This window comes from Amblyomma maculatum, chromosome 1, assembly GCF_055883805.1.
Source record: "Amblyomma maculatum isolate TAMU_Amacu chromosome 1, ASM5588380v1, whole genome shotgun sequence".
In the NCBI taxonomy this organism is placed as follows: Eukaryota; Metazoa; Arthropoda; class Arachnida; order Ixodida; family Ixodidae; genus Amblyomma; species Amblyomma maculatum.
Window position 1 is genome coordinate 105,763,069 of NC_139344.1, and position 25,614 is coordinate 105,788,682.

Consider the following 25,614-nt stretch of genomic DNA (forward strand, 5'->3'; position numbering starts at 1 on the left):
CGGCATTGCCTGCTTCCTAAACAAATGGCAGAGTGCAAACCTGGTCATCTGCTAGCCTTGGTGAAGGCAACAAGCTGCATTTGGCTGTGTGCTGTTCGCATAAACCAGCACCAGCAATCCGAATAGCGTGAGAATTTTCAAACAGCACTTATATTACAATGAAGTATTGCCGAGAACCAGCCTCTCGATGTATGTGCACCTTATGACACTTGGAGCGAAATGAACATGCTTTTTTATTGATCACAACTGAAATATTAGCATGCACCATACCACATGCATGTTTACATTTTAGATGTGGTGTGTAGTACGGGTTGCCATTTTCTTGGAGAACTCTGGCACCATTCCCGCTGACAACTCTTCACAGTTCATTACAACGCTCAAGCCATCATTGTGCGAGCCGTCGCCTGAATCCATGACGGCGGCAGCTGCACCATTTTGGCACTGACTGTTGAGGAGATGCACAGTTTTCCAGAACTTTTTGTGAAGTGAACCTGCACAACATCTGCACTGAACATCTGGCGTTATGCAGAGGATGCCACACTGCACCAATGAAATGAACCAGTTCACACAGTGCAGGTGAACCGAAAAAATTTTTTAAAGCTAGTTGCGTAAGGATTTATTGTTAGGGGTAACTTTTGCCTTGGGGATATTTATTTTCTACGGGCCACTTACTAAAGGCCCTTTTCTTTTGGAGAATTGTTATATAAACACTATGGAACCAGATATGCTATGTGGCCTTTGGCACTTGCTGGTAGCGCGAATGCTGCAACTCCGCGTGATGAGGTGAATGTCGTGTTTGCTTGATAAAGGTCTTCGGTCTTATATAGTTTATTTTCATCACCATGCTTTTGACATGCAGAGGAATAGGCGCTCGGTGCACCGGTTGTCACGTTGTGAAGCCAGTCTAGCTGAACGGACATTGAACGAACATTGAACGAACGAGCATTGTAAAGTGGATATGATCCTTACTGGAGGACTGACGACAGTGGCGATGGCGATGCAAGACACTGCTCGCAAAATGCAACAAGATGGCTCACAAAACGGACAGAAGAGCAGTAACCTAAGCAGTAATGTCAGCATGGCAATCCCTTTCCTGCTCCAGCAATCGCAATCTAAGACAAAGCATCAGTTGTGGAATGCTGCTTAAAATGCAGTGTTCAGAATGATATGCACTTGAATATCAGTTTCATTGTATACTGTGAGCCCTGTAATGGGCCTCAACCCCATAAAGGCTGTTGTGAATTGCGAAGGTGCAGAAACAACAAAACCCTGTCATTAGGTGACCCAGTGCACACTCGCTCTGCACTAAATGCGGTGCCACGGCAGTGTCCTGCCCACAGTGGCCATTTTTCGATGGAGGTGAAAAGCAAGGCGCTCGTGTGCTGCGTGATGTCAGTACACATCAAAGGACCCAAGGTAGTTGACATTTCCGGAGCCCTCCATTAAGACGCCGCTCATAGCCTGAGCCGCTTTGGGAAGTTAAACTAAACTGCGAAAGAACAGCGTGAAACAAACAAGGATGAAGAAACACACAAACACAGGACGGCCTTAAGTTTGAGTGTTTCTTCGTCCTCGTTTGTTTCGTGCTGTTCTTATGCAGTTTAGTTTAGTTTATGGGGTTTAACTTCCCAAAGCCCATCCTGTGTTTGAGTGTTTCCTCGCCCTCGTTTGTTTCGCCATTTGCAAAAGTCTTGATGAAACTAAACTATACGCTCTGCGGTTAGGAAAGCTGGCTTTACCCATGCTTTTTTTGTTTGTCATTTATTACCTACAGTGGCCTAACAACAGTAGGTTTTAGGTTCTGAAGAAAATGGAGAATGACCAAATCGGCCACCGTGAAACAACTGCAGCAGCACATGCGGATTACAACTTTAACCCCTTACACTGTCTTCATAAACCAAGCAGTTTCCGTGCGCATGTGGATGATCTACAACGAAATGATCACAGCCAGCGGTAGTCTCACAGCCAGCTGCTGTAGTGACTGGACACACTGATGCACTGCATGGTGCTACATTTTGGTTTTCAAACCACAAGCGCTAAGTAGCCACATTGCGGCCACTCTTGATGGCTGTGAGCACATTGCCGTGTGGGCTTTTGTCAGGTGCTGGCGGCTGTTTCTATGAAAACAGAGTTAGCCAAGCTGTGTTACAAATATAACTTACTGCCATTCTGAAATGTCGCAATGTTTCGCTCACAGATAAGGTCAACAAATATTTGTAATTTCCGAATGTTTGCGGACTGCACTGTAACTGATCAAAATATTTGCGAGCAGTTCGAACATTAAAAGTGAAGTGTGAATCAAATCAAATAGCAAACACCATTTGAAAGCTGTTCAAAATTTCGATTACTGCTAGCAATTAACTCTGGCAAACAAAACAATACAGCAGATTAAGCCACACAATTCTCAACAGCTTCCAGATGGCTTCACTAAACTAGGACACACCGTCTTTTTTAAAACCTTGGTATTTAGCTGGGACACCTGGTATATAAAAATAAAGCGTATGCACCTATGAACTAAACTTGAAAAATAAAAATTTGCAGCAAACTATTTGACACTAAAATCATAATGAAACAGTCAAGTCCACAATACTAACGGGGGCTAGTCCTGCTCTCCCATGTAAAAAATCTCAACTTTTTCCATACTGTGGTGCTTACAACTAACCAACACTATACTCGTAAACAACTTCTTGTGACTATGCAGCTAAAGCTGCAGAGCCAAAATGCGCCATTTCACTGCGCAGCAGTCCTTTCAGAAATTTTGCGGACCGTGCTCAAGATTATTATACTATTATAGAAATATTCATGTTAATACAGTCGCCAACTGACCAAATTTTGAACTCGGCAGAGCCCTGGAAACGGTCTGAATAATTTAACAGCCCGAAAACTCAAAACCTAAAAAGAAAACTTCTCTGCGAAAAATCAGCTCTAAAATTGACAAACTTTGCCACTTCCCATGTTTATTTACCCATACGTCAGTAATAGGGAGTTATAGCATAGTGCGATCTGCTACTGTGATCTGCTTGTGCACGCCACACATGCTAGCGTGATTCAATACGGCAGGCGTGGCCGCCAATGCACGCGCTCTTACCACAACGCAATTCCGGCATGATATTTTCTTCAGTCTAGACATATCTACAGTAACCACACTGCAAAAATTCAAATGCGGCAGGCATGCGCGCCGCTGGGAAGCATGCAAATTGCACAATGCGGTCACTGTATGCACAGTGGTGTCCCGTTGAAGTGGATTGTGCTAAACTATAACCACTGTAACTCTTCAGTAACAATATCTCAGACAGTTATACTTTCGTCATATGACCATTATCTTCACTACTGATACGCAGCAGCAGCTAGGTCATGCTCATACCGTGAACGAATGCACACGTGCCGCGCAAAGCAATAAAATTCAGTTTCCATGGTTTACGACAGTAGCGAGAACCATACGATGGAACTCAATGGAAAAAAAGAGAGCAGTATGTGAGCCACAATGTGCTTGTTTCGACAATGTACATATGTATGTAGTGTGGGATATTCATTAACCATGCATTTATATTCACTTAGGCATTCAGTGGTGTAAAGAAACACATTTCTGCATTGTTAGTAGCTCGAACAGTAAAAGCTTGTTAATCCGAAGTTCACAGAAATGATAAAAAGTTCAAATTATCGAATGGCCTCAAAAGAACTGTTGCATTACAGCTATAAACTTATTTGGCAAAAAATTTGGTAATGGTCGCCTGCGTTTTAAATGAGAATAGCGCGACCATGATTAATTTTTTGCATTACTACCAGTGGTTTATTGTGTGCACGCTGTCGGGAGAATCAAAGCAGACCTACTCGAAAATGTTAAGGGCCTTTCCGGCATCCTTCACAGTGAGACGTGATAGCGGCGGTGCTTGCTCACAGGCAGCATGTGTCGTGAGTGAAGCTCCCCCGCACAACACGCCGAACAGAAACTGACAAACACACATTTTCAGAGCAGTGGAATGACTACACAGATAGGAGTGCAGAAAACGTCCAGTACCGCGAATAAGCATCTGAAATGTTGTGCTAGTGCGATCGGTTAGCTCGCTGATGCGTGACCAATGGCTGCCATTTATAATGAAATCCTGTTACTACGACCACCACATTAACAAATTTTTTAACAATCCCCAGCAGATTTCCCATGTTTTCAATGTAAAATTATTTCACAATCATGAATTTCAAAATAGCGTGTATTTGAGCATAACATACATATTTTATTTTTTCTTCTATAATCTAAGAACGAATTCTGCTAAAAATTAACAGTGCCGCAGCTCGCAACTCCTGCGTGAAGCAGAAACCACCGTTTCTGTGTGTATGGCCTTTGGGCTGTAGCTATCATCATCAGCATATCTACTGCCAGCTCCTAGCGCCACCACGAAGATGTGGTTTATTATGTAGTAGCCTGTGGGCCTAGCTGTCTGCTTTTTTTCTTCCTTTGTTGTGCGTCGTTCGCCGGTCAGTCGTTCATGCCATTTGTGCATGTGAGACGGCATGGCTTTTCTTTTTAAGGTGAAAGCCTTTAATGGCTCATGCTGTCGTGGACAAAGTATGTCCCGCTTTTGCGGCATTCTGATTGGCCGAGGCGGGATGCGTCCCTGCCATCTGCAATGCCACACTTGAACGCGCGCCAAGGAACGCCACCCGACAGGAGCGATGGTGTACTGTCCAAACACACTTGCCGGAGACTGCGCCTTTCCTTTTCTGTAAACCAATTATAAATATATGTAGCATTGCAACGAATGCCGACAAGAGGCTAACGATGGGAGGCAAATTATAGGATAGAAAGGGTACGATTTTAGAGACCCTCTAATTTTAAGGAGAAAGCCTTTAATGGCTCATACTGTCATGGACAAAGTGTGTACCGCTTTTGCGGCGGCTGTCGCGTGGCGGTCCTTGGCGCACATTCAAGTGTGGGATTGCAGATGGCAGGAACGCTATACAAGATGAGACTTCTGAACGAAAGGCGCAGTACCTCTCCAAATTCCTCCGACAAGTGTGCGTTTGGATGGTGCGTCATCGCTCCTGTCGCGTGGCGTTCCTTGGCGTGCGTTCAAGTGTGGATTGCAGATGGCAGGAACGCTAGACAAGATGAGGTGTCTCAGTCTTTTGCCTTTCAATACTTTAGTCGCTAAAGTCCTTCATAATTTAATTTTTTTTTCTTTGTCTCAGATCATCTTATTGCAAAGTTTGTGTGAGATTTGACGGTGATTACACCCAGCGAAGTGCCAAGAATATAGCAATGCAGCTTTCACTGCAAGAAATCGACATTGTCCCATCGACGGCTGGATCATTTTGAAAGACCAAGACAAGATTTTAAAACTTCAGGGAGCACTGAAGATGAGGTCATATCGAAGTCTGATGTTCTTTTGCACATGGACAAAGTCCGTACTTTCGCCGCTCGATCCAATCACGCACCCAATGAGGTATTGCGCAAAGTAGAAGGTGTATGTGCTGTAGTTGTGGAATGTAGTGCGTGGTCGTGTTTGCTGCAAGCGGCAGAAGAAAACTATTTATTCAAATAAATCAGCTTTGGAGTTGGTGCAACGTTTTCATTTGAGAATTTGCTTGTTTACAAGCAAATCCTCAAATCCCAAGGTACATCATTTTCATACCTAGGTTTGACCACCGGCGTATAAATGCACATTTTTCACTACAACGATTATTCAAAATAACGAACTATTTTTTGTACCGGATTTGGGGGCACTGATAATAACGAGCATTAATAATAAAAGATTTTCACCACTACTAATGCCATCACTGCGGGCTGGCGCTAAGCGCGAACGGCGCGAAGCTCATAAAACCGAAACTAAGTTACCTGCCTATTATCTGAGACGAGGTTGTGTTTCGCTCACTGCTGTTGAGTGCATGTCATAGATGCATGGTCTACTTCACAACATGCAGTTCAGGTTTGAAGAGTAATTTTGATGATTGCTTCCAATGCCGATCGTACCTAGACGGCGTATCCAGTGTGAGACCCGTATCACCCCTATGATGACATAGCCTTACAAGGGCATTGGCTGTAAACATGCCATCAGCAAGACCTATCTTTATTTCTGAATTAATGGTGGTTGAATTAATGAGTATTCAGTAGCAAGTATCGAAGGTCATGCGGAACACAAAGCAGGCAGCTGCCGCCACGGCCGCCAACCCCTTCCCTTCCGACGCTGCCGGCCAACTTACCAGTCATGGCGGCAGTTTGGCTTTATCCATTCGCCCATATTGTCACCTAGTTTTATCTTCTTTTCAGTTATGGAGGTGCACAGCTTTGGAACTGTGCCACGCTATCCTGGGGGGCGTTTCTATGGCCATGTGCTGGGCACCAGCCCAGCCAGACTTGGAAGCGCACAGTTCGAATTCTCTGCGGCAGAACTGACTTTATATATAGATTTCTATGAAGCTTGACCAGACTGAGCACTGCACAGTGGAGTTCGAATTATCCGGAACTTTGAATTAACGAGCTTTCACTGTATTTAAAATAAAGGCAGAACTGAAACTAAAACTATAACTGACGCCAGATATGCTAGAAGTACAAGGTGTAGTACTAACACTGTCACGAAAGCCACCTCCCTGCAGCCTTGGCTGCATAGCCACAAGCCATTTTGCACCTTTCTCCTACAAGGTCTTGACAAACCTATATTTCTGTTGAAGGTTTTCAAGTAAAAAAAAAAAAAAAAAAACCTGTAAAGGCACAACTTACATCATAAATCCTGACTGCTGTTGCTGCTGCTGCTGCGGCTGAGACGACTGTTGTGGAGCCGTGGAAGAGCCAAAGGTGGCTGTTCCACCAAAAGCGGGGCTGCCTCCAAATGTTGGTGATCCACCAAACTGTGGAGGCCCACCAAAAGTTGGACTGCCACCAAATGATGGAGGACCCCCGAAGGCCGCTGCACAATCAAGGAGGAGGCTGAAGCAGAGGACGTGGCAGTACAAGATGCAAACTAAACGTGGAGTGCAAAATTTAAACTTTTTATCTAGCCAGAAAGGGAAGTGAAGAAGCATGAAGAATCTGCTGCAGTTAATTTCTGGGCTGAAATAAAAAATATAGTGAAAAATAAAATGAAAGCATTAAGCATGATGCCGTAAAATCAACATGGTGAAATGGGAAAATACAGAACTCTAGCAGTAACTGTTCAGAATGAATGCAAAGTTATGTGCCCAAGCCCAGCAACTATGAAGCACATCATGGTGAAGGACTTTGGGTTGATTCTGATCACCATCCAAGTATGAAAGCCACAGTTTGGTTTAAAGCCATTACCATGAGCTGAGACACGTCGCAGCCACTGAGCCGCTGCATAGTTAATTCAATTATGTTTACTGAATAAATGTTACAAGTTCCCGAGCAAACATCTGAGCCCCTATCAGCCACCCTGGCTACTCAATGAGCCCAAGAAACATGTGATTGAGATGGCACCATACAAGTTCTGGCTAACAGTGAAAGTGCAAGGTTAATAGCAAAATAACAGCAGCAATTTAAGCAGTTGTAAGAAAAATCATACTTGCAATACCCATGAATATATGAAATACCAGATTGGTGCCGAGACCAGTAAAGAGTAGACAATCCCAATCACTCTTTTGCGCGAAGCCTTAGCTGCGACTTATGGAAGCACATTCGATGGCGTCAATGGCGTTTCAGCAATGGCTGGCTCGCCGAACTGTTACTGCAGCCATGGCCAACGGGACCCTGGACTTCCGGTTGCGTAAGTCACATCCTTGACGTCATATTAATTGACTGACTTAACTATTTTCTCTTTGGTACTTTCAAATTGCGCTCCAATCCCTTCCTACGCCCTTTTTTTGGCCAGACTTCAGGTAGCGTGACGTCACATTATGGACGTCACCTTGACTGATTTAATTAACTATTTAGTATTTTATACACCTTGACGTCACCCTAATTGACTGACTTAGCTATTTTAGTATTTGATACATTCAAATGTGGTGCCAAGCCATTGGCTATTGAGATCATTTTCACTTTTACATTTTTTGCCTCTAATTAATTACCTAATTAATTTATTGGCCTAATTATTTTTGGACACAACATTATGTCACCCTCTATCGACTGACACCACTAATTAACCTCTATCACTTCTCAATTACTCACAACTACTGCGGGCACGATTTTGTGGACACGTTCTGCGGACGCAGTCTGTAAAGAAGCCATAGAGAAAAGCTGTGCAGAAAGTGGAGCGAGTTGATGATTCATCAATCATATAAACCCAGCACCAGTGTCAACGTTAAAGTCACAGAAACAGCACACAGGAGAGCCTGTACTGCACACAGGACAAACAGTGGCTGCCTGTATTTCTGCTATGTCCTTTGGTACTTAACATGACTATGAACATGACACTTGCGCTGAGTTCATATGAAGAAAGTTGAACATGGACAGTTTTCGCATCCTAAATGTACACATACTGGGTTTGGTTGGAGTCTGTTGTTGCTGCTGTTGCTGCTGCTGCTGCTGCTGCTGCTGCTGCTGCTGCTGCTGCTGCTGCTGCTGCTGCTGCTGCTGCTGGAATGCACCAAAGCCAGACTGGACGACACTGCGGGCACCCACGCTAAAGCTTCCCCCTCCAGAGAAGGTGCCTGCACCAACTGGGCTCCCAAATGCAGTGGATCCAAAGGATGATGTTTTCTGGCTGCCAAACAGATCTGCAAAAATGTGCATTCGACATTCATCTTGACATCCAAGTTAAAATTTGCAGCCTCTAAAAAACTACTTTGGCGCACTCCCTAAAGGGGTTACAGATTATTAGAAGGGATGTGCAATTTTATGTTAAGAACAAGCATCTTTCAATTTCCAGCATGAGCTCTAGGATTAGCACCGAATACTAAGGTTTCAGGGTAAAATTTGGTTCAATATATAAGCATAAAGAAGATCTAGCATAATGAACATCTTAAAAAGCAAAGGGCATAATCACTAAACATCAAATTCCAGCAGGGGCACCAGAAAGCTATTTTTCATAGGAGCACCTCTACAGAAGGTAGCATCAAACATATAGAGAGTCCCAAAAACAAGACAGCACATTCTTTGCTATTCAAGAGTTGTCACAAGAGCTACAAAAACTTGGGTAAGTAGCATGGCATTGGCTGTGTTCACCAAAAAATGCCTGCAATGTATACATAACCACAGCAGAAATGTTGATAAAGACTGTTAGGATGTTTGACTACAGAGCTGAGTACCTGGGTTCAAACCCAGCAGCAGCAGCGATGCTACAATGGAGGTGAAACACTTAAGGCATCTGTGCACTCAATGACGTTAATGCACAACAGATTCCCAGGTGGTCTAAATTAGAGCTTTCCCCAATGGTGTCGCGTTGCTTTAAGACGTTAAACCTCACCTCCCTTATCATACTGTACTATAGGTCCATTCAATTCACCTGCACTATGTGAACTGGTGCAGGTGCAGGTAGTGCAGGGCGCCATTTTCAGCAATGCAAGATGGCGCCCTCTGCACCACGCCGTTCGTTTCAAAAAGTGCAGACACCGTGCAGGTCGAGTTCACAATAAGTTCAGCAAAACTGTGTACCTCCTCAGCTGTCAGTGCTGAAATGGTGCAGCTGCAGCCGCCGTATGAAAGCAGACAACAGCTTGCGCAACGATAGCTTGCGTGTTGTGATAAACAGTGAAGCGACGCTAGTTATTCAAATCGTCAACGAGAACGGTGCCCGTGTTTGCCAAAGAAACGAAAAGACGCAGACTTCAAACCACGTCTAACAAGTAAGCACATGCATGCGTTATGGTTCATGCTAACTTCAATAGTGATCGAAGTTTGCGCTTCGTGCCAGCTGCCTGCCTCATGGTGCACACATATATATATATACATCGAGGCTGGTTCGTGTCAACGCTTCATTTTGATGCGCTGTTTGAAAATTGATCTTATTCGGCATGTTGGCGCCGGTTGATGTGAGATTGGCAATATAATTCACAGAGCCGGCCACATGTGGTCGGCTTTTGTACATATATACACATCGCATATTCATGAATGAATGAATGAAAATCCTATCGCCTGTGTATATGCCGCTCAGATCAATGGCACTAATCATCCCAAACATGAAGATTTTCAAATAGCACATCACATTAAGTACGTCTTGTGCAAAGGCATATATATATACATATATACACACCTTTTGCGGCAGCCAGCGATCGAAGCGCACATGGTCATGACTGAAGTATACATAATCAGCATGCATCACACCGCATGTGCGTGTCTACTTCTTGTGAGTACACGTAGCCATTACCTTGGCAAACTCGATCGTGTTCTCGTTAACAAGTGCCGTTTATTACAACGCACAGGCCAAAAATCGTTGTCATGTGCTATTTGAAAATTAACTAAGTTAAATGGGACGTTGGCGTCAGCTGACACGAGTTGCACTCAGCCGACTGCAGCTTGTTGGCGACGCCAAGGCTAGCAGACGGCCCAGCCTGCACTCTACCCTTCGTTTGGAAGCAGCTGGTGCCGATGCTGCACCTGAACTGCTGGAACTGGCGCTGCACGCTTGCGGCACCGCCGCAGAACTTTATGGAACTGGTGCAAAGAGCGCAGCTGAATCGAACGGACCTTATACTGCACCATACAATAGCACATCATAACATAATGTGTCCCCCCCCCCACAAGAAAAAGAAAACTTTTCACCCTCCCTAGAAGTGAACTAACACAGATATGCAGAGAAAATGAGGGGCTTCATTACGATACATACGACAGGAACAGCCACTGCCACAACAGAAAGTATCGGGCATTTTTTTTTTTTTGTGTTGATGAATGTGAAATAGTAATCAATCGTGGAGGTAATTGGTTCCACAGTAGAAGAAACAACAACCACATGCTGCCACCCGCCAGTGGGATTCGAACTCCCAACCTCAGAATTTCACTTCTGGTGCTCTACTACTGTGCTTAATTCACTTCTTGTTTACCCATTTTAGTCTTTGGTACTTTCAGATTATACTTTAAAATATAGTTTTCCACTTTTTTAGGCATTTATGCTGTGTGTAACCTATTCTCGAGAGTGTTTGCCGATGCCACCCTCCCTCCCCCTTAGCGGCAGACTTGTAACGTCCTGTGATACTGTGAGCTCCACGTAGAAGGTGACCTAATGGGGAGGGCGAGGGTGAGGGCTATGATAACCCTCTTAGGCCACCTATGATGACAACGTTGCCAGACTCGAAGTACTTGTTAAAGTAATCGGCAAATAAATGTAGGGAAAATTAGCTTCATGAAGACATGCATAAGAAGGGAGCCAACACCCTGCGACACAAAGGAAAGCATAGGGGATTTTAAAGGAGTATAGACACGTACATTTTCTGTTCCGGTATTTTTGCTTTAATCGATCCACAGTGGTCCAAAACAGAGGGACTGCGACCCAAAAAGCCCCAGCACAGATCAATTAATTTGTTATCAGTGCATTTATCAGGGCCAGTTTCGGTTTCGATCTCTCAGGACACGAGCACGCGATGACGCCAAAGTTACGAGAACGCCACACGAGCGCTCCCTACTGGCAAGGTTGGTGATTGCGTAAACACAAAATCTGATGACGCATTCGGGTCGCGTTTTTCGTCTGCTTGCTGTCGCACGTGCACGAAAATATCGTCGTCGAGCAGCACTTCAGCGTAGCATAATTAGTACTGCGACGTTGTTTTGCCCAGTAGCGTGGATGTTACTAACATTGCCGGGCACTTTAATCCCGACCTGCTTGCCTGCGACTCATGTGACGAAGCAGGAATCAGCAGCAGCCACGAAAGCTTGGTGGGTTGACGCGCAGGAAATGTCAACTGGTAGGAATGTTGAACAAAGGAACCGTGAAGATGCTGCTTTATCAGTCCGGTTGGCCAACGCTGTGAGCCAAGCTGTTCTAAAAAAATGTTTTAGTAATGATGCGATCAGCCACCGTAACCCGTAAGCTCTCCCGATGGCTCCCGTGCTCACGCCTGTTCACGCGCTGATTGGTCCCGACGCGGCAGGCCTGCGTGCCGCCGTCCAAGCATGTGGCGCCATCTGGCGCAGTCAAGGCAATCTGGGTGCGTAAAGCCATGGCCGCCGCGATCGGCTCCCAAGTCATAGCTGCCTCAGCATCCGCTATCGGTAATCTAGCTATTGCAGATTGCTGTTCATTCGCTTACATAGCTATTTGTACAAACGACTATCAGTCACGATTAAATTGCGAGGATTGTTCGGCCAATACGGAGGTCCTTGTAGAAATATTTACAGTGATACAAGCGAACTTTTTTTTTTCCGATAGCTGCTGCCCGGTGCGACGCACCTGATGTCAGCTAGCTCCGCTGCTGAAGGCGTCGTGCAAACCAAGAAATTATTTTACGAGATGGGCTTGCCAGTAAAGCGGCGCTAAACTCCGACGTTTTTTACAGCGTTAGCTCGTTCCGAAGCGCCTTTCGCTGGCGCTTCGATGTGAAACCAGCTAGGGCTAGTGACGTCTAGGGTAGGCGGGGAGCGGCGCAGTATGTTCCCGGCACGCCATCGACAGGCACCGTTGCCGTAAGCCCTGCACTTGTGCAGGCATGCTGTTGGGGCCTGAGTTTAGCAGGCAGTCTCCATACGTACACCGGTGAGGTAATTGTAACATGCACCAACGAAGAAGCCATCGAGTAAAGCGAGCAGAAGTGGAGTTCTTTCTCAGGGCACGGCCGGAAGCGGAGGCAACGCTGTTCGAGTCCGGCCATGTGTCGTCACTGCTCTTTGCTTTGCCGACTCCACGTCACAGTTGTTTGATGACGTCATGTTGTTTACCTATGTACACGTTTTCGTCGCAGAGATGTCGATGCCAACGGGTTTTGAAAAACAGAGTACCTGCCTGGCTTGTTTTTAAAATCAAATTAAAATATCTTCGCGGAAACGTGCGAGGTTGGGATTGCTTGGGGAGCATCTCTGTATAACCAGGAAAGCAATCATATTCCTTCCGACGCTTCAAAAAATGGTGTCTATACTCCTTTAAAAAAATTCAATGTCAAGTATTAATTAAACGTGGAGATAAGTGACTAGAAAGTAGAAGAAAAAACAATCAGATGCCGCCATTAGAATTCGAACCCTCAACCTCATTTCGCATCCGGTGCTCAACTGCTGAGCTATGGCAAAGATTGTTGAACCTTGTATTTCCTTGGGATTTTTTTTTATGAGTAGCTCTTACTGGTCTTTTTATTATACAGCAGGATGCCCATAAGTCGAAACTGCAAACACGGCCTGCAACCTTAACCTATCCTTGAGAGTACACTAGGAAAAAAAAAAAAGATGCAGGACTAGAGGACACGCACGCACGCACGCGCGCGCGCACGCACACACACACACACACACGCACGCACGCACACGCACACACACACATTCTTGCTCACACCAGCCTTCATTTTCTTCAGAAGTGTTCCACTCTGTGTCAGTTTTAGTGCCAGAAACAGAAACACTTCTGAAGAAGATGAAGGCTGGTGCGAGCCGGAATGAACTGGCGAGAAAAGAAAGGACTGTTGTGGTTCCATTCGCCCACAAAGTTACTCACAGCCTCAAAAAAGTGGCAAACCAGTTTAATGTACCGGTGTTATTTCCTGGCCCCTGCAAGCTCACCCATCTAAGCTGTTGCATAATGTGCAAAAGACTAAACGTCGGCTGTCAGAAAAGGCATTGCCAGCGGTTCGCTAAATGCACCACCAGTGTCTATGAAATTTTATTGTCTTGTGGAAAATCCTATGTTGGACACGGGAAATGTTGTGTGAATGACCGACTTTGGGAACATGCAAAAGACATTGAAAACAATGAGGGTGAGCGATTTGTTTTACACTGCAGGGCTTGCATTGCATTCCAAGGTTCCACAAAATGAGAATTCTGGGTAGAGGTAGATATCAGACGGCTTGGGAAACTCTAGAAGCCTTTTATATAAAAAAAGGAGGCTCTGTGTCAGCAACAGGTTTTCTTTTTGAGGCTCAGCAAGCATTCCCTCATGTCTACTTTGATAAGATTGGTGCTGTTTCCCTGATGCCTTGTAAGAGTGCACATTAGCCAAGAAGGCTGCTATAATGGACATCATGGATATAACAGACAATCAGGTATAAGAGACACCATTCACCCATATGGTTGGCTGCCCTATGACATTCATTACTTGGACTTCTTTTTTAACGGACATTGGATGTAGAAGACAACTGGCTATGAAGGACAAATTAGCTTTAAAGCTTGGTTCTGTCTTGCTTGTAACAGACTAACTTAGATGCAGCACCATCCATCACCAGGTTTAGTAGCAGCTACAGTGAAAACAAAAGGAGAGACACACCTTTGCCATCATTATTAATTATAACTTCATCAAACAAAAAGCAGGTCAATCAGCTATGAAATGACTAAAAGAAGCTCCTGCAGTGGGAATGCAACGTAGAGAAGCTCATCAGGCTTGCTACAAAGAGCACAAGTGCGACTGCATACACCAGCATCTGAGCGAACATATTGAGAGCGCGTGTTGGGCTCTCCAATTAGAGGAGTTTTTTTTATCACGAATTGTCATAGGTGTCATGTCCACTAGTCTGAAGAATATAACAGAAATTATCCATTACATTGCATTTCAGTATGAGCAACAAATCTATCTGGTAAATACAAAGAAAGTGCTCAGCTGGTGCAGCTGATATAAACAAGTCATTGTGCTTTGGAAGCGAGAGACATAGCCAAACCAAGACCAAAACAAATGACATAAAAACAGAAGTGGTTCTGTTCTGGCGAGGAAAAATATTCTGCTCTGTTTGCTATTCAACCAGTTTTTCAACTCCACTCAGAAACGCCTCGTTTGCTTTTCATTTACTTTTCGTCTGAGTAGCGACATTCACAGACTTCCTCACAGCTGCTGTTACCCTTTGTCAAACAAGCATGAATTCCTGAGGGGTATTTCTGCTGGTGATGTTTTAGAGTTTTGCCCATTTCTAGCACCATGATGGCAAGCTGGTTAGTTTTATGATTTCGTGGCGCTTTTTTGACTTAGCAAGTCTTGTTGTGTTACCGGATACATAGCTTAGTTGCGAATCGCTAGTTACACGCCACATCGCAATCGCACTTTGCAATAGCTCCAGGCATAGTTTGCCAACATATACAGCTTTGGCACATCGGCTATGAGGCTCTTGGCCTGATTTTTAAACTGGGAGAGGCTGTGTTGAACAGCATCAGAGCAGCCATGAAGCAGACCGAGATTTAAAGCTATATCGGCAGTAAATAAATTAAGAAAGTTATGAGGTGTGGTCAGTGTGGTGGTCCACCAAGCAAATGCAATATGTAAATGAAAGCTATAATAAAGCTTTTGTGACATGATGTACCCTTCTTTTTTTGTGTATTTTAGCCGTGGCATGCCGACGCTGAAATAAGGTCTGGTTAAAAAATGTAATCGTGGTACCGTGCTTATAAGGGACATCTCATATAACAGACAAAAACTGCTTCTCAGTGCATGTCCCTTATAAAGGGGTTCAACTATATGTCAACTGCTTTCACCTGATTAAACAGTTGGAGTAAGTGCCCGTGGTGTCCTCTTTCTTGTGTGTGTCTGTGTTGCGTAGAATATCCTGTTATTATGTCTGTAACACAAAGAAAGAGCACCGTTTTTTTGTTGAGTGCTTGAATTATAACCACACTTGGTTTTAAGAAGTTGGAAGGCAGGAAGGTGGCTTTAAATATGTGATATTTCCTCTAGTCCTGAGTCTTTTTTTAGGCAGATTCTTTTCCTAGTAGACAGGAACCAACTGGTCCAACAATTCACTCTTTTGAACTACTAATGTTCACCAACATCATCCATCACAGTTAATTATTTAACTGCAATTAAATTGAACTCTGCTGCAGCATCCAGTCATATACTGTTGGATAGTTTGTCCAGTATTACTCTGAACTAATTGTGTCTTAGCTAATTACCATTAATAGTTCATTGATTAAAAATAAACTATAAAACAACATGAAGTCATATATTGCATTACTTATGTTGAGTACAGCTGCACTACACCCATTGAAAGTTTTAATCAGCATTGATTAGTCAACTATATTTAAAATCAAACATAATGCTACATCAACTCATACACCACTGAAAAGGTTCTGACAAATAGATTCCGAAAATATATATATCGTCATACATATACTGCTTGTTCTTTGGTGAAACCAGGGTTAAACCCCTATAATTTTTCCTCCATAGCATGTCTCACTAGTGCTGTGAAAAAAATCCTGCAGAGATATAATCTTGCTGAAAAGAATTTTTCTTGAAGTAGCACCAATGTTTTGATATTTAAATATACATTAAAATAATTGCAATATGAGGAAACCATTGTTCTGATATTTAAATATATAAAAAATATATGCAATATGATGAAATTTGCTCAGTGGCAGTGCAGTGGAACATGCACAGTTACAGAAAAAAAATGTATGAAACAGCTCATTTTTTACATTTTTTAACAAGGCTCCCATAAACCTTCAATAGGTTCTAAATATTCCACTGGGTTATTTCCATCTTTGGGAGGGACTATCATTCACAGCATACATTTAGTGAAAACAGTGCCATTAGATACTCTTCTCTATTTATGAAAATAGCATTTTGGCACTTGATGCTACTGGTACATTAGTTCCACAATTCAATCACTGAAAACTGGCACAGACTTTTGAAATTAAATCAACACATGGTGGGCCTGGGTATGCCTACACTGACTGATGCAATTCAAGGAAACACATATACGCCCTGTTCATTGTGGAGGTTCACAAAACGCAGGCTTGGCTCTCCGGCGGCCTTTCTCCTTGGGTCGAAGGTTTTGACGCACAAAATTGCGATCGGCTTATACACTTAAAGTGGAACTTGGGTCATATCTAGAAACAACTATTGTGTGGTGTGGTGCTCGAACAGCTATAAAAGCTCTTTTGGGGACACGTTTCTTCAAGTTTCCTGGCAGGCCTCACGAAGAGGAGCAATGACAACAGTGGATTGTCTCTGGGCGGAGAAAAAAGCTCTACTCATGACTCGTTGCTTTTGCAATTATTTGCTACATCGCTTTTATGGTGCTGCTATGAAACGTTAATTTCCTATGATGTGTACATCATCAAGCAGCATTAGTTCGTTTTAACTGCTTTTTCTTTAGTTCTATGCGAAAGACAGTTGCACGCTTCTTGCCACAACAGAGGCCGCATCATGTGCACGTGCACAGCATTTTTTTTTTTTTTTTGAAGTGAATGCACCATGAATCGGATCATGTCTCATGCGTGACTTTGGATTGTTTCTGAGCTCTTTATGTACGTGCCTGTGAGTTTACCCGCTGGCGAGCTGGGAAGCGTTGCTACTGTACGCACGCTACTCATTCGAAATTTGGCACAGCTCCCGCAATTTCTCGCATAGCTGCGAAGTGGCGTTCACTGCCTGTATTTGCGGAATGGCATACTGCAGATTTTTTTATTGGCGCAGATATTTCGGTCTGTAGCAGGCATGAAGTCGGCACATTCGTGCACGTTTAACAGCGTTGCGATTGTTTGATTATGACGCAGAAAATAGGCCCTCATTATGACATTTACTGAGTGTCCCCTTGCTTTAGCACCCCATTTGTAAGTGGAAAGACATATTAGCCCGAATTGATTCCTAACACATCTTGTCGATTTCTCTGTTGACACATATTTGCTTTCTTGTGAATTTAGTAAAGATAATAGCCCCTGGTAGCCTACCAAAAACAGCAGAATCTGCAGCCAACAGTTTGTGAATGGCAAAAAATCATATGACCAGAAGAGTCTATTGTATCTACCTACAGTATTTCCAACTGTTTACAGATGCTCGACCCCAGGGACATCTGAGAGGTATCAAGGGTAGTTCTTTCACTCAGGTTCACCTTAATTAAGCTTCCCTTTTTTATCAAAATAAGAAGCTTTTGGCTGGAAAGTTATGTGGCAGTTGTGATATCTTTCGCCAAGACTCATTTCGTAACTAATAGCTCCTGAAGCTTGTTGGACCAACGTTTACATTGCTTTCAGTTTTAGTAAAGATGAGAGTTTGTGGGAGCCAACAGACATCAGTTTGCAGCCAGAATTTCATTAATGATGACAAGTAAAATGACCCGAAGAACCCAGCATATCTACTCACAATATTTCAACAGCTTACAAGTGGTCTACGGGAGGAACATCTAAGAAGTAACAAGTGTAAATTTGTATTTGGTGGTTTTCCAGCATTTAATTTCAACCCGAGTAATGCAAGTTAAGTAATTGCATGGCACCTAATTTTCAAATGAAGCTTTTCACCTGTTACAGATCAGGTTTGAGACCCAAATTTTAGCATGAAAGTTAAAGAGGCCAAACAATCCCTGAATGCCTTACAGCTTTCTTCTTGTTTCATAACAAGTGCGACTTGCAATAGGTACAAGGTGATCTACTTCTAGCTATAACACTGTCACTGCTTTCAAAGCAGCATTGCATCGGATGCAGGCGCTTATCGAAGCAAAGTGATATATGCATAGTGGGATGAGGTGGTGATGCTTTGCATGGCCTGCCGCCTAGCTTTATGGAATGGCCGGGTCGGACGCAATGATGCTTTGAAAGCAGTGGCTGTGTTATAGCTAGAAGTGGATCCCCCTGTACAAGCTACGGAGGCATCGCGAAAAATTGGGGTAAATAGCTAGCGTTGGGAGATAGGACATGTAAACGTAAGAAAGCACTTCTGAGCAGCTGGGGTTGCCACACTCTTCTTTAGTTTACATTCTAAAACAGTAATAGATAACACCACAATCGTTCTGTACGGTTTTCATCTGTCGTGGTGGCAGTCCAGTTATGCGGAGCTCTCCAATACAGTATCTAACGGGAGGCGGGGAACGGGAAGGTAGGTGCACCAAAAACTAGCACTACTTAAAACAGTCGTAGTTTCAGCTACAAACGATTCATTCTCGCTATATCAACGACGCATTACAATCGTGTGGAATTCCAATAAAGATGATGCAAATAATTTCCGATTCGTCCAGCACGTTTTCCTGTACATAAGCGTGCCACCAAAGTGCCTGTTCCGCTCACCTTTTAAAGGCCGCTTGATGGTGCACGTGAAACAGCACAATGTTGCACTCCAAAAAAACTAACTGAATTTATCAGTTCACCTCCAAACACAGTGCAAGCGTGGGTACCGATTTTAAAGCACAATAAGAGGGATGGTGCTCATGATAAGTTTTACGGCTTAGCCGGTTTTGGTGACTCTTGTATGCAGCAACCATTTCATGTGAACGTGGGATCGGATTATCCCGCATCGGGCAAAAGTCCAACTGCGACTTTACGCAGAAGTCCACTTTGGAACAATTCATTTTTGGACACTGTCAACACGAAAATAATCGCCATGCACACGCACAAACGGCAGATCACATGTGCGAACTTCCGCCGCGCTTGCTGCAAAAATGGGGCAGTCGGGGACTGTGCCCCGCCTGTGCTTCCCGCAGCCGCTGGTAGATGGCTTTCAGTGGTGCCCCTACGGGCGGTGCGCGGGGCATATAGATGCCCTTTGCTTGCTAGGAGATGCAGAACCCTGTTCACAACAATGGCATACATTAACTAGAGCCCTTCAATACTTACACTGATCATGACATTTGGCTGTAACTCTCTGGGGGAGCTTTACGCGCGTGTACATATAGACTTTGAGGACCCATTCTATAATCGAATGCTGCTAGTTGTTGTAGATGCGCATTCAAAATGGCCAGAAATGTATGTCATACCATGTGCGTCCGTGGAAGCGACTAAAGCAAGATTACGTGATCTGTTTACTCGATACGGCGCGCCGGAGGCAGTTGTTAGTGGTAACAGCGCGCAATTGACGTCGACTGACCTCAAGACATTCATGAAAGAGCATGCTGTTTGGCAAGTTTTCACTTCCACTTGCCCCCTGAGCAGCAATGGACTGGCTGAAAGGTTCGTGCAGACGTTAAACCCTACCCTAAGCAAGAGTCCCTGCAAAAGAAAGTCTCGAGACTTTGTCAAAATTCTTGATGGCCTATCGGAACACACCGCATGCAACCACACTTGAGACACAGTGTTATCTCTTTCTTGGTCATCAGATACGCAAGTTTGGACGTACTAAATCCCGATCTATCGCACTCTGTCAGTGCAAGTGTATTCCAGCAAACGATGCAGCGAAGTACAGGTCACGCTGTGTTTAATGTGAATGAACTAGTTTTGGTGCGCAATTTCAGGAGAGGACCAAGATGGCTCAACGCAATTATCCTGCAGCGTAAGCGGCAAGTGTCCTACGAGGTCAAGGTGCTGACACCTAATGGGCCCTGCAGATGGCGATGACACAAGGACCATTTGTTATAAGTGTCTGTTGCGATGGTGTGTGCACTGTTAAGGATGGCGACAACGAGACGGGCGCGAGAGCTGCCGCTTTCAACCATCGAGACAAGAATTCCTAACCGGAAAGAAGCGCGGGGTGTTCGGCCGAACGGCGACAGCAGTCCAAGAAGGGCCATCGGGAAACACAAAGGTTAAAGTTTATCCCGGCGTCTCCCGCATGGGTCAGTGCCCTCAAGACGGTCACGCGGTCATCCCCTTCGTCTGGCCGACAGCGCGCAGCGGCCCTTGCGACGCAGACGTTTGTGCCCAGACAATGAGGCGCCGGCGGTCAACGCCTTTTCGATTCGTCTTGCCGACAGCGCGCGGTGGCTCGTTCGGCTGTCCCAGACTATCCAACGCCGGCAGACAGCGAGCTCCTCGGGTGCTGCCCTCTACACCGCCACAGCGGCTTCCTCCTTCCCACCAAGTCTAAACTTTCGAGGGGGCGTGTCTGTGAGAGTGAAAGTGTGGCAATTTGAGTGACATTAGAGTGATAAGGACACTCCCTTGATGACGAGCCCGCCCTTCACCTAGGGAACCTGGGGAACACGGACCCTTTAAAACTATGTGTGTGCGCGGGCATCATCACTTCTTCTCCAGAGTCTTTTCTACTACTAGCAATGTAAATAAACCAAGTTTTCGTACTTCAACTCCTAACTCCTTCGCTCAGTGACACTTCTTCCTGAGGTGGAGCGGGCGTCGATGCGGCCGACGATCCGACCAGCAACACCCGGGTCCCACCTCTAACAGCACTGGGGACAGAGGAGGAGTTCGTTTTCTGTTATTCAGCCTTTGCAGATCGTTCATCAGCATCGAAAGCCATCACTGAAAGCAGACCTGCGCCCATGGTTAGCGAAAACAACCCTACAAGGTGGTACCCACAACGAGTTAGAAAGCTGCCTGACTGATACCAGCCATCGTAACTCTCCGAATCGCGGAGGAGGAAATGATGCATGCTGCCGCATCTTATTATCAGCATGATAAGTAACACGCTTTGTAATGTCAGCAGGGGCTGTATAAAAGCAAGCACCTGCTTAAGCAGAGCCAGACAGCGGCTGAGCTGCCACCCAATAAAGGACTACGCAGCTTTGTCATTGCATCATATCTTGCAACCCGCGAACACCACAGAAAGAAACAGACATTGAAGACTTTTAGTATAGTGTACACAAACACACGCAGAGAAATAGCGCACGCCAAAAATATCGCGATGCGCACTGTGCATGCGCTATACGATAGCAGAGAATGAGCTCTCGCGAACTATCGGCCAGTGTACGCGAAACTTTCGAGTTTATCGTGCCAGGCTTTTGCGTACGATGGGAAAATAGCATTGGCAAGATGGCAGCATCCAAGTCGCCCATTTCAGTGTGAATTTGTCTTCGTTACCGCGTTTTTGATCGTGCTGATGTCTATAAATGGTACACGGAGCTTTCGCTTTGGCTCATGTAACCTTCAGCACAAACAGTTAGTGATTAATACGTTCTGCTTTTCATTTTGCTAGTCGGGTGAGCAGTCCCTAAGCCTGACAACTGGTGTTGTTTTGTTGGCATGGCAATGCCATAAAGTGGATTGCCCTGGCTTGCACTGCTTACATGTTTCTTTCCGTGAACAGAAGTTATGAACACGGTACACACTATAATGATGACAACACAAAACGTAATGCAAAATGAAATTAGTAATGTGTTATCGTGGCTTAGCGTAAAATACAGGAGCAAAATAACTGGCTAAAGTCAAGGCACGAGTTTTGGCTCCAGAGTGGAAAAAAAAAGCTCTGTTTTTTTTTGTACGGTCCACTAAAAACGCCGAGGTGACACACGGAGTAACGTCCTGTAATTTGCTGGCGTTTATCGTACAAAAGAGTCCATACACTATACTAAATGTTTTTATTAACTGAAACTGACTGCTGGTTGGTTGAATATTAGGTATTTAAAAGCGCTTTGTATATACATAGTACATGAGAGACACGAATGATGTGACATGGGCAGTTGTGAATTGCAATTACTGCAAACATACACCCATCATTATCTGGCAGTGCCCTTGAAGAATACACTGGATATGCCATGGATTTCTACTACAATTCTTCAGGAATATGAAAGAAACATACTTCTATGATGGCAGTATACAGCATAGCACAAATACCATGCATTTGTTGCCATCAAAATTCTCCCTCCAAGGCCCAACTGAATGCTAAATTTCCCTCAATCATCCTTTCCATGAACTTGTTTCAAAGTAATATCATTAGAAAGATACCATCAACATTCATGGGTATATTTAAACACATTTTTCCATTCCGACATAGGTCGTAAAGCGCCAATGCAACCACACAACTCTGAAGCCCCCAGATGGGCAAAGGCTCCCCTAATAGGTAGATTGCACCTGTCCACATATCAGCTTTCGTGAAGGACTCTGCATTAGCTCACAGTTGCGGTGCACATTTCCATGGGAAAACTTAATGGGCCAGCAATTCGTGTAATGGCACAGCAATTAAACAATTTTATCACTCTAAACTGGCACAGGCAGTTGAAATGAAATCAATACATGAAGCGCCTGGGTCCCTACACTAACTTATGTTCCCTGAGGAAATGTAGAAGCCCTGATAAGCAGAACTTTGTTGACAATAGAGGCATGAATTAACTCACAGTTACGGTGGTGCATACTTGCATAAGAAAACAATGGGCCCTTATTAGTTCACTGAACCCTTACATACCTCGGCAAACTCCTTGACAGGTTCCATTTAATACTATTCACTAAAATCAGTCCCACTGGCAAGACAGCACTGCAGAAGACTCATTGTGCCTCTATTTTACGAGATGCCACAACCCACACAGCAGGCAGGCCTAGCCTCTCGGCCCATGACTTCTGCAACATAGTCTCGACGAATGAGCTTCCCCAGCAAAGTCATTTTATCCAGCCAAACATGTTAAAGCACCTTTACAGGTGGATTGCTGGCAACACAATGCCCTGTTTCTATCTCTCCACATGAACTGAGCTTTAGCAATCCAATATGACCCAGGGCCACAATCTTTGCCAATGACATCATACTCCACCAACCCATGTGATGAACATTCCCTTGCTTCAACACTTCAGGTGAAAAGGGCGCAGTAATGGCGGGTAGCCCTAGGGCAGTATTTCCCCCAAACCAAAAGCTAAGCACCTTATCTCTCATGTAAGACAGAACACAGTGTGCGCTCCTCATTTCTCTGCCTCTGTACAAACTTGCCTCAATTTCACTGTTTCTAGCTACCTTCTATAGCAGCAATCCTTATGCAGTTGCCTGAAGCAAAAAAGGGTGTCTGCATATTCTGCTGGTGTTTACCATGTTCCCCATGCCCAAATTTTACCTTCAGACACAGTATGTGAATAAAGATGGAAAGCGGAGCTATGCACTTAAGGACCACTTTGACAGTTGAAAAAATGCTTGATGTACTCGAGTTCACCCAAAATTATATGCATGCAAAGTGTAATAGGTGCATGCATGCATAATATGTCTAGTGTCATGCAATATATTGATAGCACTACAGTGCTGGCATACTGGAAGTCTGTCCAGAAGGGCTGAATGTTGATGAGCCACCAAATACATTCTTGTTGGGCGCATCTGCAGCTGGCTTGGATCCGAGACCACTGAGAAACCCAGAACCACTTGTGCCAAACAGACTGGAACCACCACTTTGCTGTTGCTGATCCTGTGACTGCTGACCAAAGCCACTGAAAGCATAGACAACAAATTTAGCCAAAGCCACAGAGCAAGAAACCATTTGGGAGGTGAAACTCCCGTCAGCGCGAGCGACCAGATAAGGCCACAATTGTAGTGCCAACGGCACGCAGCATGACGCGGCCGTATGCAGTGGCGGCGGCTTGCGGTGCGTCGTAGAAGCCGCAGTGACAAAAAAGAAACCGGGACTGATTGCCTTGGCAACCAAAACGGCGGTAATTTCTTTCCATGCCGACAGACGCCGCCAGCATGATAGTGGCACCACGGGCTTGTAACCTTTTCTAGCCGCCGCAAACAGCATAGTTTCCACTCCTAAAGGTTTTTTTGCTCCGTGGTCACATACAGCATCACAAAGACATGCCCAAGACTATGCTATGAAAAAAAAAAAAAAAAAAAAAAGCAACAGGAGGAATAAAAAAAAAAAGCAAGCAAACAAACAAAAGGCAACAAGAAATGCAATTCAGAATTTTCATAACAACTGAAGCACTAGCCAGCACAAAGGCCAATGTTCCACTGATCACACGGAAGGCTATAATGTATCATGCTCTACAGTAAAAAAGGCCACAGACTGAGTGGTCTAACGTGCAATGAACTCTCCAAACAGGCACTGATAAGCACTCATGCATTTTAAGGTGTAAATATGCAGATCACACATTGGGGCACAAAATATACCTTGGAAAGCAATCTAGCGCACTTCAAAACACGGACACAGGAAGGGAACGACAACACAGCGCGGTGTTGTCGTTCCCCTCCTGTGTCCGTGTTTTGAAGTGCGCTAGTTTGCTTTCCAAGATGATTTACCAACTAGCCCGTTCTTCCACCCTTACAAAATATACCACTTAAGTGTCAACAGCAGCTATGACGCCAACTAAAGCCTTTACAGATTTGAAAATAAATGCTTCAGAACTGACAATCTAGTCAAACTTTCCAACTTCCATACCACTATGTTTGTAAATGCAAATTTGAGTTTGTGTACAGCCATTTGCTGGAATGTCCCTTCATTTGTATGTTTGTTATTGTGCTGTGCTTGTCAGTGCCCCTTGTCAGCATTTCTATAACGCTAAATTTGAGTACAATCATATGGCCACGATCTCCATATGTCACTAAGTCTATCAATGTAAAATGAGACGAATTCCTAACTAGTTAAAAAAAAAAATACGACTGATGCAAATTTTTGCTGTCACTACAACTCTTGCAGTAGGCCATGTACCATCTAATATTTTGCACTTTTTTTGCCTCCCCATGTGACTCAAATACCAAATACACATCGCAGCAACTGTTAGATAATCACACCAAAACAGTATAAAAAAAAAATTCAATTATAATTTTTTAGCAGTTGTAGACACACACCATAGAGTGGTACATGGTATAGTATACTAACATCTAATGCATCATTTCAAAGAAGATAAGCAACTAAGAATAGTTGTCTCCTTCAGGTGTGAGTATGCCAAGCCCTAGCTGACAAATTAAAAATGACCTGCCTACAGACTGCTCAATGCAACTGCATAAGAAGCATATTTTGTGATCCTCTCTCAAAAGATAATATGCATGAGTGAAGCTCCCCCTCTGCTATAGTTGGATACAGGTCAAGAAAAAAAGCAGCATCCAGCTATCA

The 25,614-nt window shown here is 44.3% G+C and overlaps 1 protein-coding gene across 3 annotated transcripts in view; it reads right to left on the reverse strand.

The window, feature by feature from the left end:
* Positions 1–25,614, reverse strand: part of Nup214 (nuclear pore complex protein Nup214) — a 224,563-nt gene that overhangs the window by 21,417 nt on the left and 177,532 nt on the right. For all 3 annotated transcript variants that reach the window (XM_084588768.1, XM_084588767.1, XM_084588769.1), the window contains 3 exons: positions 23,820–23,992; positions 8,428–8,664; positions 6,716–6,902 (listed from right to left, as the gene is read on the reverse strand). In XM_084588768.1, coding sequence (XP_084444894.1) covers positions 6,716–6,902; positions 8,428–8,664; positions 23,820–23,992 — 597 coding nt within the window. The remainder of the gene's footprint in view (positions 1–6,715; positions 6,903–8,427; positions 8,665–23,819; positions 23,993–25,614) is intronic.